General features: G+C 37.1%; 1 protein-coding gene across 4 annotated transcripts in view; it reads right to left on the bottom strand.

Annotated features, from left to right (window-relative positions):
• The window catches only part of KIF6 (kinesin family member 6), a 160,330-nt gene that overhangs the window by 93,091 nt on the left and 48,687 nt on the right, over nucleotides 1–18,552 (bottom strand). For all 4 annotated transcript variants that reach the window (XM_060754090.2, XM_060754092.2, XM_060754089.2 and 1 more), the window contains 3 exons: nucleotides 17,899–18,002; nucleotides 4,148–4,253; nucleotides 1,670–1,811 (listed from right to left, as the gene is read on the bottom strand). In XM_060754090.2, the coding sequence (XP_060610073.2) occupies nucleotides 1,670–1,811; nucleotides 4,148–4,253; nucleotides 17,899–18,002 (352 nt within the window). The remainder of the gene's footprint in view (nucleotides 1–1,669; nucleotides 1,812–4,147; nucleotides 4,254–17,898; nucleotides 18,003–18,552) is intronic.

Raw genomic sequence — 18,552 nt, 5'->3', positions numbered from 1 at the left:
GGGGGGCTGTATAGGGCTGCTCTCCAACATGAAACATACATGACCTGTCCCAAAAGTAATGAGAATGATTTTTGGGACATTGCAAAAGGGCCACAAACACTGTTGGTAACAGCTGACCTCCAGTTAGAATGCTTAATTAAGGGTCAGGGATCCCCAGTTCTCTGTGTTTATTTCAATTTTTTAAAGGATAGGATTAAGCCCATCTTTAAATCTTTTCTGCTGTCCAGCAACATCCCATTTTCCATTCTTAGGCTTGGAATAAATTAACTGCTTTGGGAGACTGTGATGGGGCATTTGAACAACATGGCCAGTCCATCGAAGTTGATGGTGGAGAATCATCACTTCAGTGCTGGTGTGGTCTTTGCTTCTTCTATCTATCATATTCTAACTACCATTGGTGGGCTGGGGATAAAAATCCAGTTCCAATAAGTTTTCAACTTTTCTGACAGGATTTTCAGCACACAAAATTGGAAGGTTTACAAAGTGTAAATAGAAGGTAACAAATTGTATTACTCTTGCTAACAATACATTCCTCACATAGCAAAATTCTTGGATAACTCATAAAAATATTTTTAAAATACAATAGATGTAGTTCTTTCCATCAAAATCTCTGCATGTTTAGGATTTAAAATTTAGTCTGGGCATTAAATTTTACAGTCACATGCTCTTAGAATATAATTTGTCACTACTTTCCTTCTTGAAGGAAGCAACAAGTAATTTTAGCTATGTGAACTCTTTAGATTCTTTGAACGTCACTTTCCAGTATTCCTCACCATTTCGTATAACAGTTAGGACTGCTAGAAACTGCAGTCCAACATCTGGAGAGTCTCAGTATCTCCCCCTGCTTTATAACATATGTAGCTGTTAAAGAGAGTAAATGTGCTTAATGTAATACTAATTGAATTGTAAAGAATTCCTAATTTCAGATGAAATTTTATTAGTTGCAAACATCTAATAGAATTCTGGTTTTGATATCTGAACTATGTATATATTTTCGGTAAATTACTAAAATGGGCAGTACAATCCAAAAACCTACATTTTACATGCATTGTATGGAATATCATGTTTAATATAAACTTCCATTTACTCTAAATACACAGTCTAGCAACATTTCATGGAGCTAAAAATAACAATTACAGGAAATTCAACTTTTAAAGGTAATAAATACTTCTTTATATAGCAGCAGTATTTTCCATTACTTAAAAAAAACCTTCCTCCAATAAACTTCCCAGAAAGCTGGATCAGGGACCAAATGAAACAAAGCACTAAAGCTTTTCCATACAATAGATTAAGCTATGTGTTACAGAATCAGAAGATAATAGTGGACATTGTTCAATGAAGAAAGTTTGATAAAAAGGTGTAGCAATATTTAAATTAAACCATAATAATTCATATGAACATCTTTGTCAGGAGACAGATATTAGTATATTGCAGCAGAATTGACTTATGGCATCTCAAACACTAATCGTGTTTATTTAGTGTAAACCACATCCTCTAATGTTGTCAGGTGCATCTGATAAAATGGGCTTCAATCAAAAATTTCTTAAAACTTTACGGTACAACAAAACATTGTGTTATATATCATATTAATATAAAGATAGCCTTTATCTGGACAACAAGTATTACAAATAAACTCAAATTTTAATTAACCTTATTTCAGGAAGGATACTAATTTCATTGTCTCGTTGCTGCAGAAGATCCTTCAATTTCTTTACCTCTTCATCCCCAATTGAATTATTAGGATTTTTCTCTTCAAGAATATTTGGTGCATGGAGATGGTTGTTCGGAAACTTCACCTCATTAATCAATCTCTGTCAAACAGAACAAAAACAATTCTGATTTATCAGATTGTTCATCTTTCCCCATTTTCATTATTTTTCAACAAACAAAGTAAATTATGCACACTCATTTAGTCTCAGTAAAGAAAAAAACTGTTGTTACTGACCCCCCAGCCATTTTCTCTGATGTATTTAGAATGCTTCTGCTAATGTCATCTCCCCTTTGTTTCTATCATGTCATTCTTTACAATAAGCCATTACTTACTGCTACCTGCCTCTCAAGAATATAGTTGCTCAATGTGATCCAGTTCAATGCAGTTAATCCACTTTCTGAAACTGCATTACAGTGTTCCCTTACTTATCGCAGGTGTTACATTCCAGGACCGCCTGCGAAAATTGAAAATTCGCGAAATAGGGATCATATATATATATATATATATATATATATATATATATATATAAGGAGATGTGATTTACATCCTGCTTTGTATCTCCGCTCTCTCTTTCTTAATGATTGGCTGGCTTTCTCCTGAAGTAGAGAGGGAACACTGTATACGTAGGTGTAGATTCAACCTGAGACTTATTCTCCACAAAATCCTACTAAAGGAACTAGCTTGCCAGAGTCACAGAACCACGTGCCACCAATTTTCACAAATTTTGGAGAACAGGTGAGTCAGTCTACGATTAGGCAAATTATGCTAGAGTTATGCCTAAGAGCAGAAATGAGGGCATTTCTAAAAATTGTCAAAATGTTAAAATTGTCAAAATGTATTTTTGAAATGTTGGGAAAACCTGATGAGAAGAATATCTTGGGACACAGTTCTTCTGACCTTATCAATTTGAATTAATTTAGGTTAACTAGATGATTTCTGACTAAATCCTTATCCATCTTAATTTGCAACATGGACTCTTTAGTTAGGTATCTGCTGATACATGAAATCACATAATCCGCTTGGGTGGGGGTGGGGGGCATGAAGCAAGCCAGGTATTGAGTCATTTTGTCTTTCCATTATGATCTGTTAGGATTTTACCAGCCTTGCTTAATAACCACCATTTTCTTCATCACTCTCTTGCTTCAAACATATCTGAAAGAAAACTCTTCTTTTTGCTCCTCAGATCATTTTGAGCTTTAGATATCCATACATTATTCCTGCATGTTTCAGATACACATCTGTCTTCTTCCTTGGTGATTAATCCTTCCTGTCAATCTTTATACATGCTGTTTTGTATTTCCCTACCTCATCAAGTTTACTTTCCTTCCCAGGACTTCCCAGTGCAAGATCAGTTGCTTAAAAGTGTTCTTTGCAGTGCTGCTATTGCCCACATGAATCAGAATTTCTTTGTGATTCATGTGCTTTGAAAACTTGTCAGGGGCATTCTGGATACATGCACAAGGAGAACACAGTTCCCAATTCACCTTGTCTAGTTGCTACACAATTCCTCATACTCTGGAACAATTAATCCCCTACTACCAGCATCTTTATTTTCTTCTTGCTGCAGTTGATGGTTAGGTTGGCTTCTTTGCTGGCATGTAATGTCTCTTGTTGCTGGTCTCCTGCTTGTGCATCTTAACCATCATTATCCTCTGGAAGATGAAGGCAACAATTGCTCAGTTCAAGCTGTCCATAACCCTTGTGCAGGACCTGCTCGACTGCTACTCCCCCCCTAGGGAATGTTCTCATTTTCACTGGATGCTTCTTCCTGTTGGTTCTGTAGGATCATCAATTCTCTCTCTGTTTTATAAAGGAACTCATCATTCTATAATGTGCTGAAGTCTCAGCACATAAGGGCAGTGTGTTAGCCTCCTTCTTCCAAGAGAGCAACCAGTTTGCACTGGCCACATGTGAGGTTTTCTGTCAAGAAGTCAAGCAATTGCAGACACATTGCAGCAGATAACAATGGAGCCTTCTTCCTCTATACTTATAGTTGTTGTTTTTTTCACCTTTATCAGACTGCAACAATTCTTATAGATAAGGTTGCTGGCCCTGAAAGACTTAACCCTAAACTGCAGTTTCACATCTTGGTTAGTAAACTGAATTGGTTGTAATGAAAACGTGTTCATTCAAATGACAAAAGCCTTTTTGGAAAGGGAAGAGCAGGGAGGAACGAATCAACATAGTTCTAATTTCTGGCTTAATAAACTATTGGGGGATTTCATATTTAAATTCGCCTCTGTTGGACAACTGAAAAATTATTGAATGCAATATGTAAACAAAAATTTCATTTTTCTGCAAAAAAAATTAGCACCACACTAAGAAATTCAGATATTTTTTTATTTCTGATTTTGGGCTTTCCTCTTTCCCCGTCCTAGGAATATTTAGGGCATACATACTAAGTGACCTCTATAATGGATAGCCAGTGAAGCATACCTTTAAATAACGGAAGCAGTATTTGATCTTCCGCATATCAGCTCCAATTTCCAATATGCTCTCAGGTTCTGTATCTTCCAAAAAACTTTGTATCTGCTCATCTATCCTAAATAGACATAAAAATGACAACAAATAGTTGATCTTAGGAAAATATAAAAATCTTCAGAAGATAAAATGACATATAAAATATAATTTCTGCTATCGATATTAGAAGTTCTGACTTTACAACTTATTATAATGAAATAGGCTCAACAATAGCTAGAGTACACAGCACATCTCAGAGAGTATGACTGAAAATCAATAGGGATCTTCACTGCAAAACAATTATCTTGTTACCTCTCTGCTATTGTATCCCAGGAGTTATTCCGAGTGATGAGAAGCCTGTTTGAATTAGGTTGAGACATACCATGAACAGACTTCTCAGTTGCCTGCTATGATACAATTCCTAGTCATGCTAAAGGGAAAATTCAATCTTTGTTCAGAACTTGTCACTGCAATTATCAGAATCTTATCACATCTGGTCAATTTTCTTGGAATCAATTGCAGTTTCTATATTTGATAATGCGAATAAGACACTTCAATCAGTGTGTATGAAATTTGGACACTTGCTCATCTTGATCAATAAAATCTAGCAGAGATGGATTGATCGGGTGGTTTCATGGTGTGGTAAATGCTCAATTCTGTAACTGACCAATTGTCTAATGCAGTAAATGAGTTTGTAATACACTCCCTTTCACAGGACCTACAGGTATGTCACAACTATCACCCTCTTGTTCATGTGCCCTTCAGGGTCAAAGAGTTGTAATGTGTTATGTCTGGCAATTTGCTTTAAGAAGCAGATTTTTTGGATTTATTTATGCAATACTTCAAGCCCCCAAAACAGCCTTCATATCCCATGTAAAATGAGGAACTGACGCCCAATTAATATTCTAGGATTTCACTGCAGCTTTTGACAACATTGGTCATGGCATCTTACTGGATGGACTCAGTTCTGATGGGAGTGGAAGTCACTGAAAGTGGTTCTCTTCCTACCTAAATGACCACTTCCAGAGTTGCAAGGGATGGCTGCAGTTGAACTCCATGGCTTTTATATTGTGGGGTTCCACAGGGTTCCATCTTGACTCCCACACTTTAATATCTATTAAGCCACTGGGTGAGATCATAACAAAAAATGCAGTTGAATACCATCAGCACAAGAAAGATGTTCAAATCTAATTTTCCTTGTGGAATCAGTCAGCTAGAGCTGTGCAGATGCGTAATCAGTGTTGTGATGAGGTGATTGAAAGCCAATAAACTGATGCTGAAGTCCAGTGAGATGAAGTCTCTTTGGAGCGAATGCTCTGTAGTCTGGGAACTGAGCAACCAATCTGACTTGAATGGGAATGGAGTACAGCTTGGAGTAAACTAGATCCATCTCTGCAGACTGGAATACTTAGGGCCAGCTTTCAACTGGCCTGTCAGCTACAGACTTTGCCGGACCAGGAAAATCAATTTTTCCTTTTAAAAAGTAACTTTGCTGTTTCTTGAAAGGAAAAAGTAATTATTTCTTTGAAAAATATTTGAATGGTACAAGTGGCTGACTTATGGTACAATTTACAATAACATGTGCAGGAGTACTACAAGACACTGTATAAACCAGCAACCGACCCAGATAGTTACCATCCCATTACTATAAAAATAATTAAACTTTATGGCTATAAAAAAGCTTGAATTTACTCAAGTTGCAATCATAATTAAATGGAATTCTACTTTTTTGGATAACGAACTTAACTTCAAGTAAGTGTTTTCTGAAACTATTTATTTCCGAGCTGTGCTCTTCTGAAGAAATAAATTGGACAGTTCTGTAGTTTACTTGAAAACACTTCAGGTGGAGACAAGGCTGAAAAACATTAAATCACATATTTGCAGATTGCTGAGCTAGGTAGCTACAAAATGAAAATACCTTATTGTTGAGCATGATAGCACAGGCCGGCACATATACTTTTAAAAAAAGAATTAAGAATGAACGTCAATATCTTGGTATTGGAAGAAAATAATTTCACAATATTCTAATTTTGTTCTACAGCTGTCAACTTATGGTAGCTCCTTTAGCATAGAAACATTTATTGTGCTATATTAGAATCATAGAATCATAGAATCAAAGAGTTGGAAGAGACCTCATGGGCCATCCAGTCCAACCCCCTGCCAAGAAGCAGGAATATTGCATTCAAATCACCCCTGATAGATGGCCATCCAGCCTCTGTTTAAAAGCTTCCAAAGAAGGAGCCTCCATCACATAAGTCAAAACAGTTACTAAGGGATTTCACAAAGAAAAAGGTGTGGTTTTAATTTAGTCAAATAATGTTTTTAAGTCATACTTTCAACGAATGTCATTAAAAGTTTTACATATGCTTATCATTATGTAATATAAAAAGTTTTTTAAGACTAGTGGATGCTTTTTAGTCACACAAGATAATAGAACAATGCCTCAAGGTTATTTAGTCAATTCTCCCCCCTCCCCCCCCCCCCCCCCACTCCCAGCCACATAAAATTAATACAAGCTGGAGGTTCTCTTTTTTGGTATTGATTATAATTAATTTCAAGCATAAACCACTTTGCACTAAATTAGAACAACAGCCTACGTAAAAGCCAGTTTTGAAAGCTAGAGCTTTTGATCCCTCTGACTGGTCTAATAAAAGTGCCACCAATGTGTGCTTTCAAATTTGGTGTTTTGTTTAACAGTCAACATGGGTACAGCTTGGCAAATTTTAATAAATATATATGGAGTGAGAAAAACTAGAAACTAAGGCTGGAATCAGAAAAGAAAGGAGTACTACAGACAATACTGCAAACATATGTGGTCTAATGAAGAACTCTAAAGAATTCAGAATCAAATCAACCTAAGCTTTATAAGTCACAACAAAATGCTTCACTGTGTAAATGGGTGTGCCACAACATTTGATTACCTTGGTATGTAACCTATCATCTGAACAAAAGGCAATGTCTGGACAGAATTGGAAAAACAGATTGGCAAGAATTCAGACAATGCTGCATTATATTCCCCTATATGTTCAAGTTATATGCTGGGCATCTCATGAAGATGGAGCTAATTTGGGAAAGGATATATGACAATTGGGAGAAGGATCACATACAATATAAAATATGTAGATGATAGGCAATCACTAGAAGAGAATAGACTTGGAACAACTATTACGGAAAGTTAAATACAGGGTTATAGCTAAATATTATAAGGGTGACAAAGACATCAAATAGCATGAATGTAAATGTAAAACTTTACATTTGTTTCTGTTGAATTTCATTTTATTTGATTTTAGACATACAAAAAGGCCCTTGGGAAATGGGGAAACCGATTCTATAATAGCATGGAAAAAATCCTTCCTGGCTTCTGATGGATGACTAGTTTGAAATCAAAGGAAGAATGTCAAGCACTGAACAAACGATAAAGTGGCTTATTTGCTTGAACAAACATGGAAGATGAGAACATTGCAAGCATATTAAGGACTTCATCACACAATTGGGGAGGGGTGGAAGATCTTCTTCCCATCGTGGTCTGTGGTGTCCTGTCTTTAAAGAAGTTGGAGAATTTACTTACCACCATCACTCAGGGGGAGTAGACATTTCTATATAAACCACATGCTTCATTCCTTATCACACATCTATCCCTTTTAAAAAAAAGAATGTTGCTATAACAGCACAATCCCAAAGCTTTAAAATCCTGCAATTGCACATTTTTTTAAAAAATGGGGAAAAAGCAACATTTGTGCACTCTACAGACAATGGAATAATGGGAGGAGGTAGCTGTTGTCTCCTCCCATTCCATCATCTGCAAAGTGCCTGCATCACAGGATTTTTTTTAAAAAAAATGCAATTGCAGAATTACAAAAGTTTGAAATTGTACAGTTACAGCACCAATGTTTTAAAGAGGATAAAATTATTTTCCAGTCTTTTTCTGTGTCTGAAGAGTAATAGGAGCAGAAAGAGCATTGAGGAGCACGAAGAACATGCACCCCTACACTAAAATGTCACCAAATGAATTGAAAATGGGCAAATGCACCATTTCTAAATGTTTCCAAGCACAGGGAGATAAGTGGAGTCAATTCTGGCCCATCTTTCAAACCCATTCATTTCTACACACTGCTGAAAAAGAGTCCCACAGAACACACTGTGTGTTGTTTGATGGGATCCATGGGATTTTATCTTTGATGCATGTAGAAATTGAGGGCACCTTCCATGTGATGAAGTGCTAAAACATGTTAATACTATGATAACTTGATTCACTATGAGATTTGGGTTCAAGATTTGCAAGATAGCTTACGCAGCATGCTGCCCAGCTAATACCTGTTTCTTGTTATATCCCATTGCAGATGCTAGCTTTCGATGTCACTCTTGCAAAACAACCTCTCATTGATAGCCTCCAGGTTAGGGCTTCTAATTGAAATGGTTTCCAGATCCACTCCTATAATCCATGCAGCACAATTCACTATAAATAATACCTAGGGTGTCCAACCTCTTGGCTTCATTGGGCCACACTGGAAGAAGAATTGTCTTGGGCCATACATAAAATATAACAACACTAACAATAGCTGAGGAGCAAAAAAAAAAAAAAAGGAAAAAAAAAAGAAAAAAGGGTCCATGCATAATTTTAATGATATCCACCATCACAGATAAGCAAAAATAATCCTCACACAACCACCCTAATTATGAACCACACCTCATTCAAAGTTTCTTTTAAAATGGTTGAATATGTTTTATGACCAAATTGTTTGCAATTATAATGCAAATTATAATTAATCCAGTATTTGTGAATGTAACATACTCAAATTTCTCATTCTGTTCTATTACTGTCTACAAAATTTGCATTTGAGAACCACGCAATTGAGTTATCAAAAAAAAACCCCACCAAAAATTTTCAAAATGTTTTAAGTAACTATGATTTTATGTTTGGCCACATTCATAGCTATCCTGAGTTGCATGCAGCCCACCAGCCGTGGGTTGGACAAGCCTGAACTATACTTTTCTGTGTTTGATTTCAATATAAGTGCTTTCACGTTTTTGGCTTCTTCTCTTTTTTTTGGTGCTAAATCAGTCCAACTAGGTCCCTTGTTTTCAAAAGTTTAAATTCTAAAGTTAGATAGTGGCAGTAGAGAGGTAACAAACAAGGGAGATGGAGGAGGTAGGAAGAACACAGGACTCAATGTTACTTTGGCTTTGCTCCTACAGAAAGTGAGCTACTTGACCAAAAATAGGCCTGTTTTGGACTTCAGGTCCCAGAGTTCCTGACCTGGCTAATGCTTCTGGGAGATGGAGCCTTAAACACCTGGAAGGCCACAGGTTCTGCAGTTCTGCAAGCCTGATCTAAAAGCTTAATGGAAAATATGTGTTATGAAGAGTAGCTAAGCTGGTGTTTTTCCTAGTCTAATAGTCTTCAAGTAAATTTCATGAAGATATAAAAACTAGAAATTGTTTTAGAGAATTCTGCACTGTAGTTACATGAAATAGAATATGTTGAATATGTTGAGTCAAATCCAGAGGTTTCTTAGACTCTATTTATTTATTTATTTATTTATTTATTTATTTATTTATTTGTATACCGCAGTTTCTCAGCCCGTAGGCGACTCAACGCGGTTAACAACAGGAGCAAAAATTCAATGCTAACAACATACAAACTATTTAAAACAATTAACACAATAATATACTAAGTAATTACACTCAAGCTTCATTCCTATATTGCTCTTCAGTTTTCTAGTACAATAGCATCATAAATTATAAAAATTATGCAATAATGATGACTATACTACTTTTAAATGATAATGTGTTTTGTCCCATCTATCTCTATGTAAATCAATGTATGTCTATCTGTCTGTCATTCTGTAAATCTGTACCACAAAGGTTGTTGCTAGGTGAAGTGGCCCTTTGTGATGTCATTGGGGGAAAAGGTGACATGTGTATGAGGGGTAGAGGAGGAGGAAGGAAAGAGGCACAAAAGAGAGCCACATTCCCATGTAGACATTGTGAGGTAGGCCCTCTCAAAGCTGGGGAAGGAAGGAGGGGTGGAGAGAGAAAGAAAAAAGTAAAAAAAGAAGGCAACAAGGAAAAAGACAAGAAAGAAAAAGGTGAAAAAAGGAGAGAAGAAAGACAAAAGAAGATATGGGGGAAGGAGAAAGGAAGGATGGAAGGATGAAAGCAGGTGGGCCCTCTGACATCCAGCATATATGCTAGTACTAAATAATAAGGAATAAGACATAATGCCCAACCCCCATGGTAAAAAAAAGTATATGGAAAAAGGGCCAAAATTCTGGAACACTGATTATAACTGTTTGGATTACAACATCATAAAATAACTATCTTGAAAATCTTACTCTGTGTAATTTCTGCAACAAAAGATGACTCCTAGGGTCTAGATTCATGTAGATGAGGGTTAATGTCTTGTAGTATTTACTCAGTAGTTTTGGCACTTTTGGGGAAATATTACTATTTGTTTACTTTTGAATTTATGATGGTAATTGCCTCAGTGTTAGTTGCCCTCAATATGAAGAGGCTTCAGTCTGAGAGAGGCCTCAGTGTGAGATAAACCTCAGCATTAGTAGGCCTTAGTGTGAAGTAGGCCTCAGAGTTAGTAGGCCTCAGTGTGTGAGAGGCCTGGTGTGAGAAGGGTTCGATGAGAGAAGCCCCAGGTTGAAGGCCCCGTGTGAAAAACTCCAGTGTGAAAGCTGCTGTGTGTAAAAAAAAAAAAAAAAAAAGCTACTATGTGAAGCTCCTGTGTAATTTCGATAAAGATACAGTTCCTAAGACACTTAAGCTACATGTTGATCAAACCGAAAACAGGAGTGAACTAAATATTTTTAATTGTTTTTCAGACTCCATCTTACCTGCATCTTCTCTCACAGAAGTGAACTGGGTGGCTCCCTATGAGGGTCTTCCTCCAGGGGCACACCAAGAAAGGGCAACTTGGAGGTCCCTCAACAGACTCAGGGAGTTGGGAGATCAAAAGACAACCTGGAAAAACAGCACTATCTAGAAGAATCCTCCACCTTGGGCGACTGTGGAACGGAAGAAACAACTCAGCATCTGTATGCTTGCCCACAATGCCCTGCCTCATGCACAGAGGAAGAACTTTTTAAAGCTAAGACAATGCAGTCGATGTTGCCTGTTTTTGGTCTAAAATTATTTAGATGCTTGTGCTTCCTTTATTTTATCAGTTTTATACTTATTTATTTATGCAATGCATTTGACACAAAATAAATGAATAAACCTGCTTGGATCTATGCTGGTAGGGGATATGTTATTTACTTGATTCAAAGGACAATTTAAAATCCATTTGACATTATAAAAGTAGTAAGGTAAAGATATTAATAAACTGAAGTGCTAAGCCAGCACTTCCAATCTGTGCCTTTAAGAGTTCCAGTTGGCATGTGCTGCGGAAGCGTGGGTGCTCTGGAAAACAGTAGTTTTGATGTGAAATCCTGACTTTCTGGGCAAATTTAAGTTGCTAGTGAGCTCATCTGATGGAAGGACTTATACCAACATTTTTCAAACAAAAAAGGCCTCTCCCTTTTAGTTTTGGCATGCTCCTCATAAAATGTAGGAGAAAGATTCCATTTAAAACCAGCATTAAAAACCCTGTAATACAGAAGCCTCAAAGTATACAGTACTATCTCCTTTAAAGAGGCTACATAGCGCTGTTTCGTTTGCTTCTCTCAAATGTGCACAGATGCTGACAACTTTTACTCAAACAAGAAATGCAAGTTTAAACCTTTAAATAATAGCTTCATGTTAAGGAAGACTGAGAACAGCACCCAAAAACAATAATGTGAAAGATGAAGATTGTTTTAGAAAACATTTATGAAGCAACGACATTCTTTTTCAAGAGTTTTAAAACAAAAAATAGAGCATGTTTAAAATGGGCCCAAAGCTGCAAGTTACTTATTTAGGTAACTCAAATAAAACAATAGAGAAAAATAATATTGGGTCGAACAACTACAGTTCTGTAAATATACTCAAACACAACTGGGATAAATTCTCAGTAAACTTGCATAGGAGCCAGCCACATATAACTAATAAATTAGAATTATTTTCCAAAGAAGTTGCAACTTTTTAAGAGGGCGGCTGATGAGAACAACGAGAACATGTGGTTCTCATTTGATTGCAGATTTCATGAAAAACAACATAAACAGTTGGGATTAGTTGAGCAGTTATCTAGGTAATTTATCCTATTTTATGAACTCTACAAGGGGCAAGCAAGATTCACAACCAGTTTTGACACAATGTTTTTCATCCACATGTTGCCTTGAAATATTTATGTTTTCTGCTAATAAAATAGCATAAATACACAGGATATTTCTCGTGTTTGTTTTAATGTTCCTAAGAAATGTCAACAAATCACAAATTTGTTGACATTTGATACTACAGGATAGAATCTGCTATATGCTCAGATGAAACCTATTGTTACAACTGTGTATGTGTGTGCTCCTAAAGTTGTGTACTAAGGAATTTTTCAGTACCTCCTTTGTACAACAGCATTCTCCTCTCTAAGTATGCATGCATACATACATGCAACTGTCTGTTACTGTATTTCCACAATTTGTGTTAAATTCCATTAAGTCAATTCTGTCGATTAAATACAGGAAGCTCTTTTTCTTTCAAATACGTATTGAGAATTGACTGAGAGAACTGTATATTATGGTTCTTCAAACGCCAACACCCCTCCCCTCAAATTCAGGATAAAGTGAAATTCTTGATTTTGAATCTGACTATTTAAGTTTTATATATCAAAATTTTCATAATTAAAAAAACTAAACAATTGTAGGAAATTTGGGAATATGGCAGATAGCTTCATAGAGTTTAATGCTTTAGACTTTTAGAGTTCATGTTTTCAAAAAAATAAAATACATTTAAAGTAGTGATTTGTTTATCAAGTCTTGCAACTTCATGTTTCTTTCTACTAATATTCGTAATTCATGTTTTTTGCTCTTTGCGAAGTCACTGTATATCGAACTTATACACACATATACAACACAGGCAGACTCCTAAGAATAAACTAAGAGACAGAATAGCAGGTGTAGGCCCCCAGCATGAGAGGCACCATGCGGTACCGAGCCATGATTGTCATCTCCTATGTTCAGAATTCAAACCATTGTGTTGCCTTTGCCTTTTACTGGTCATCCACACATAATGATGAGAACGATTATAACTAGACAGAATGGTCACACTGAGGGGCAACATGATGGGAAGTGGATGAGCAGACAGCAGTTGGAAGAAACAAGAATGCAGATTATCAACTACTATCCAAATCATTTTTTAAAGCACAAATTAACTGAGGACTATACACAAGCTGTTCAGCGACCTAACACTACCATAAGCTCTGTGACTGGAGAGTGGATGAAATTTCAAATTTGAAATTGAAACTTGAGTTAGTAAGCTCTTTCCCCATGTCCTCCATCACTTACCATGGTGTTTTCTTTATGTGGTCATATGGGAGACATATTTTCTGCTTTTCAGAAAAAGTATTTTGTTTTGAAATTGGATTGAAGTGCTTTCAATCACTTGGTTTCTCGCTGATATATAAGTGGGCTGCTCTGACCTGCTTCTATCTCGATTAGTCTGCCTTGATTCAAATCTTATCTGAAGAGATTGCAAAGTCCTACTGACTTTGTTTTCAAAATGATTAATATTTATGATGAAAAATCAAATACAATAGTTTTAGATGATAATTTTTTAAGATGATATATAATCCACCATTGTTTACAATTGTATGACGTTGTTGTCTAAGGTAATAAAACTATAAAAATTCTGCCATGTATTTTGGAGAATTTTTCTATCACCATTTGCAAGTAAACTAAAATATAACTTGATGGCTTTTCTATGGATCTTAAATTCAAATTATTGTTTCTGATTCAGCTTTTCTTATCTGCTAGATTTATTCCTGTTTCCACTGGCTGCTTTCCATGGTGACTACCTGACCTCAACTTCTGCCTCATTCTTGCTGGTTTTCCACATCAGTTCTTGCTTCCTGATTTGGCAGTAAATTTCCAACAACAGGCACAGCTTGGCTCTTTGGCCAGTTGACAGCTTACATATGTCAACTTCTCAAAAGGTCCTAATCTCTTGGATCATGTTCTGCATATATTTAGGTCTAAATCTAATTTAGCTCCTCAGTTGGTGAGACAAAAATGTGGTACAGTTGCAGCTTAGAGAAATGACATTTGAATTACTGGAATAACATAAATGTTTGAAAGAAAGTGCTGCTGAATTTGCCACCCATTCCACCTAAATTTGGATCCTTTTTTCATTAAAAAAATCAAAACCATTCTCACACAGTCCCTCGGGGGCTTGGGGACAATTCTGTTATATTTCAATGCCCCTCCACCCCCATTTAGTCTAATTAGAAGGCTTTCTTTAACTCAGAGATAAACTAGAATATGATGTTTGCTTTCCTTAATTAAGTAAGCACCAATTCGTCCCAGCATCCACCCCTCCCTCAGCACAATTGCTCTCACACCCTATAAGGGTTATCATGTTTGCGAATTATTTAAAAATGTCTTAAATAAAATATGATGGTTGACCTTCATGGCACAGCCGAAAGTGCTCTATTGGGGGGGGGGGCAATGTAGCTCCCAATACCTGGATGTCCACCTCATATACCATAAATCAAACAGAATAAAAAATAATTCAGACCTACAACAAGGAATTCAAAGAATTATACATGGCAATTCTCTGGGCCTTCTACACTGCCATATAATCCAGAATATCAAAGCAGATAATCCACATTATCTGCTTTCCACTGGATTATATGAGTCTACACTGCTATATGATCCAGTTCAAAGTACATCATCTGGATTTTATATGGCAATGTAGAAGGGGCCTCAGCATATCTCCATTCCATAAGAAAACAAGCACAAAACTACTTCACCTGAACAGGTGGCAGTACTGTGTGCTGTGAGACAATGCTTTAGAATTGTGCTAAGGGGAAAGGGGAAGAAACACTGCTAAAGCAAACCAAATTTCATCCTTAATTTCACACATATGTAAAAAATAAATTTTCAAGTGTCCTTATATTTACAATATTATATACCAAACAATTAACGAACATGTCAGATGCATTTTAAATGTGAAACAATTTAGTATGGCTACTACTACCTTCACCGCCACTACTAGTTGCTCATAAACTGCTAGGTCAGTTTTCCTTTGAATGTTTGCAGATAAAACTAATAATCAACTGATCCAACGGGCGGCGGCCAGGTTGTTAACTGGTGCTCCTTACAGGGAGAGGTCAACCCTCCTGTTCAAGGAGCTCCATTGGCTGCCGTTCATTTTCCAGTCCCAATTCAAGGTGCAGGTGCTTACCTACAAAGCCCTAAACGGTTTGGGACCTGCCTACCTGCGTGACTGCATCTCTGTATATGAACCCACATGATCTCTCCGATCATCTGGAGAGGCCCTGCTCACGATCCCACCTGCGTCGCAGGTGGGGACGAGAGACAGGGCCTTCTCTGTGGTGGCCCCCCGACTCTGGAACTCTCTCCCCAAGGACATCAGACAAGTCCCAACATTGGCAGTCTTTAAGAAGAGCTTGAAGATGTGGTTGTTCCAGTGTGCCTTCCCAGAATATGAAACTCCAAGCATCATGTCCCAAATGCACTTTACTAGAGATTTAAGATTGTCTACACACCGCATCTATCTCCAAAAACCTATTCATTTCACCTGTCATGTCCAGCATTTTTAAAAATTTTAATCATTACATTTGGCCCGGCCTTAGTTTTTAAATGTGTCGTGGTGTTATTGTCTAATGTTATTGCTATTGTTTTAATGTTTATTGCTTGTTTTTTTTAGTTTATTTATTGTTGTATTGTTATGCTGTTGTTTTATTGATGTGTTGGGCCTCGGCCTCTTGTAAGCCGCACCGAGTCCTTCGGGAGATGTTAGTGGGGTATAAATAAAGGATTATTATTATTATTATTATTATTATTATTATTATTATCACCTTTACACAGCGTATGTCTTACTGCTAATACAAACTTACAGGCCCATTTAAGCAAAGGAACTTGTGAAATTATTGATTTATGATTGCTACTGATTCATTGAGTCTAGTACAGCAATTGGGATTAACAGAGGATTCAGAGTTATATGGTACATTCTTTTACTTGAATCATCCCAATAGAGATTGCAAACTTTATAAATGTAGAGTGTCCCCTATTACAATAGAAAAGACTGCAAAATGAAAGCCACTCAAAAGAGGTAACATGAATTCATGATGGTCACTGATATCAAGGTATTTTTTAAAAAAAAAATTATTCTGCAAATACTGAGTGTTAATTCTAAAACATTAAATCTCAGAGATTTCTTGAAATATCAGATATGCTTCTAAATATGACTTCTAGAGTTTTTGTTAGGATTTAATACTTGAGATTATTTTAATGTATTTTCAGCACCTAGGTACAAGTGTGGCAATCTTTACTGCCCTTACTATTATTCTAAATGAACATCATAAGTATAACTTGACCTTTGCCATCATTTCGATCCTGAACTAGTGAATGGAAAACTGGGAAATGCTTCAAGGCAGGATACCTATTTATTTATTATTTACTTCATTTATATACCGCTTTTCTCACACATGGGGAGACTCAAAGCCGTTTCCAACACATTAACGGCAAAATTCAAACAATAAACCTAGCAGAAAAATAACCATCACATAAAACTATCAATTTAATCATAAAACACAACTACATTAAAACATTAAAACACGGGATTAAAAAATCAATATAAACATTAAAATCCTGTGATCCAGAAGCATGGTCCAGGTCGTTCCAGTATCAAATAACAATTGTGCATATTCAGTGTTCGTTTCATGTCCTGCTTACTGCCCAAATGCTTGGTTCTACAGCCATGTTTTTGCTTTTTTTCTGAAGGCCAAGAGGGAGGATGCTGATCTAATGTCATTAGGGAGGTTGTTCCATAGACGAGGGGCCACCACTGAGAGGCCCTGTCTCTCGTCCTCATCAGTCGCTCCTGCGAAGGAAATGGGACTGAGAGCAGAGCCTCCCTGGATGATCTTAGTCTCTGAGATGGTTCATAGAGGTTCATATGTTCAGACAGGTAAGCTGGGCCGAAACCATTTAGGGCTTTATGGGCTAAAGCTAGTACTTTTAATTGTGTAGGAGACTGTCAGCCAGTGGACCTGGCATGACAGGGAGGTTGTGTGCTCCCTGTACCCCGCTCCAGTGAGCAGTCTGGCTGCCACCCATTGGACCACTCGGAGCTTCCAAACAGTCTTTAAAGGCATCCCATGCAGAGTGCATTGCAGTAGTCTATTCGGGATGTAACTAGAGTGTGGAATACTGAGGCCAAGTCTAACATCCCAAGGTACGGGCACAACAGACGCACAAGTTTTAATTGTGCAAAAGCTTCCCTGGCCACTGTTGAGACCTGGGGTTCCAGGTTCAGCAATGTATCCAGGATCATAGAATCATAGAATCATAAAATCATAGAGTTGGAAGAGACCTCATCCAGTCTAACCCGCTGCCATGAAGAAGGAAAATTGCATTCCCAAGCTGTGAACCTGTGCCTTCAGATGGAGTGTAACCCCATCAAGCACAGGCTACAGGATACTCACACATACATAAGAATTGGGAGGGGGGGTTTGATGAGGAGGATATGGGATGAAAATTAATTTAAGTCATTTCACTAAAAACTGAACTGATTATGCAAATGGGATACATTCCAAAGTGAAAGAAGGCAAAGAAAATAAACATTACTGTAGTAGTTCTTCCTCCGTAAGTTCTTCTGCTCTTTGTTCCCCAGTCACCAAAGACAATTCATTTTTAAGTTCTTGGATTTCCTTCTTAAGTCGCACAATCATCTATAACAAATAAACATGTATTCATTATTGACTAGCTGTGCCCTGCCACGCGTTGCTGTGGCCTATAGTAAAACTTAGCAAAGTTGAGGTAGATATCTGGACTATTATGAAAGAGAGGTCCCTACCTATTCCTTCCCCCTTTTCCTCCCCCTTTCTCTCCTTTCTTCCTTCTCTACCTCTTTCTTTCTTTCCTTCTTTCACTACTTGGTTTCATCCTTCTCTCTTTCCTTCATTCCCTCCCCCTTTCTTCCTTTGCCTTTCTTCCCTCCCTGTTTGCTTCCTTCTTTCACTTTTTATTTCCTTTTATTTCACCACCATCTTAACAATAACAATAATGCAATGCATTGCCTCTGGGACCTGACACCTCTCCCATTCCCCCTAAAAGGGTCTCAGAGGAACAATAGCATAATAATAATAATAGAAATAACAACCTTTACCCGCCACGTGTTGCTGTGGCCAACCTTCCCTCTTTCTCTCCTTCTTTCCCTCCCTCCCTCCCTCCCTCCCTCCTTCCTTCCTTCCTTCCTTCCCATCTTTCCTTCTCCTCTTC

This window comes from Anolis sagrei, chromosome 1 (assembly GCF_037176765.1).
Source record: "Anolis sagrei isolate rAnoSag1 chromosome 1, rAnoSag1.mat, whole genome shotgun sequence".
NCBI lineage: Eukaryota > Metazoa > Chordata > Lepidosauria > Squamata > Dactyloidae > Anolis > Anolis sagrei.
This window is presented reverse-complemented; position numbering and strand designations above follow the sequence as displayed.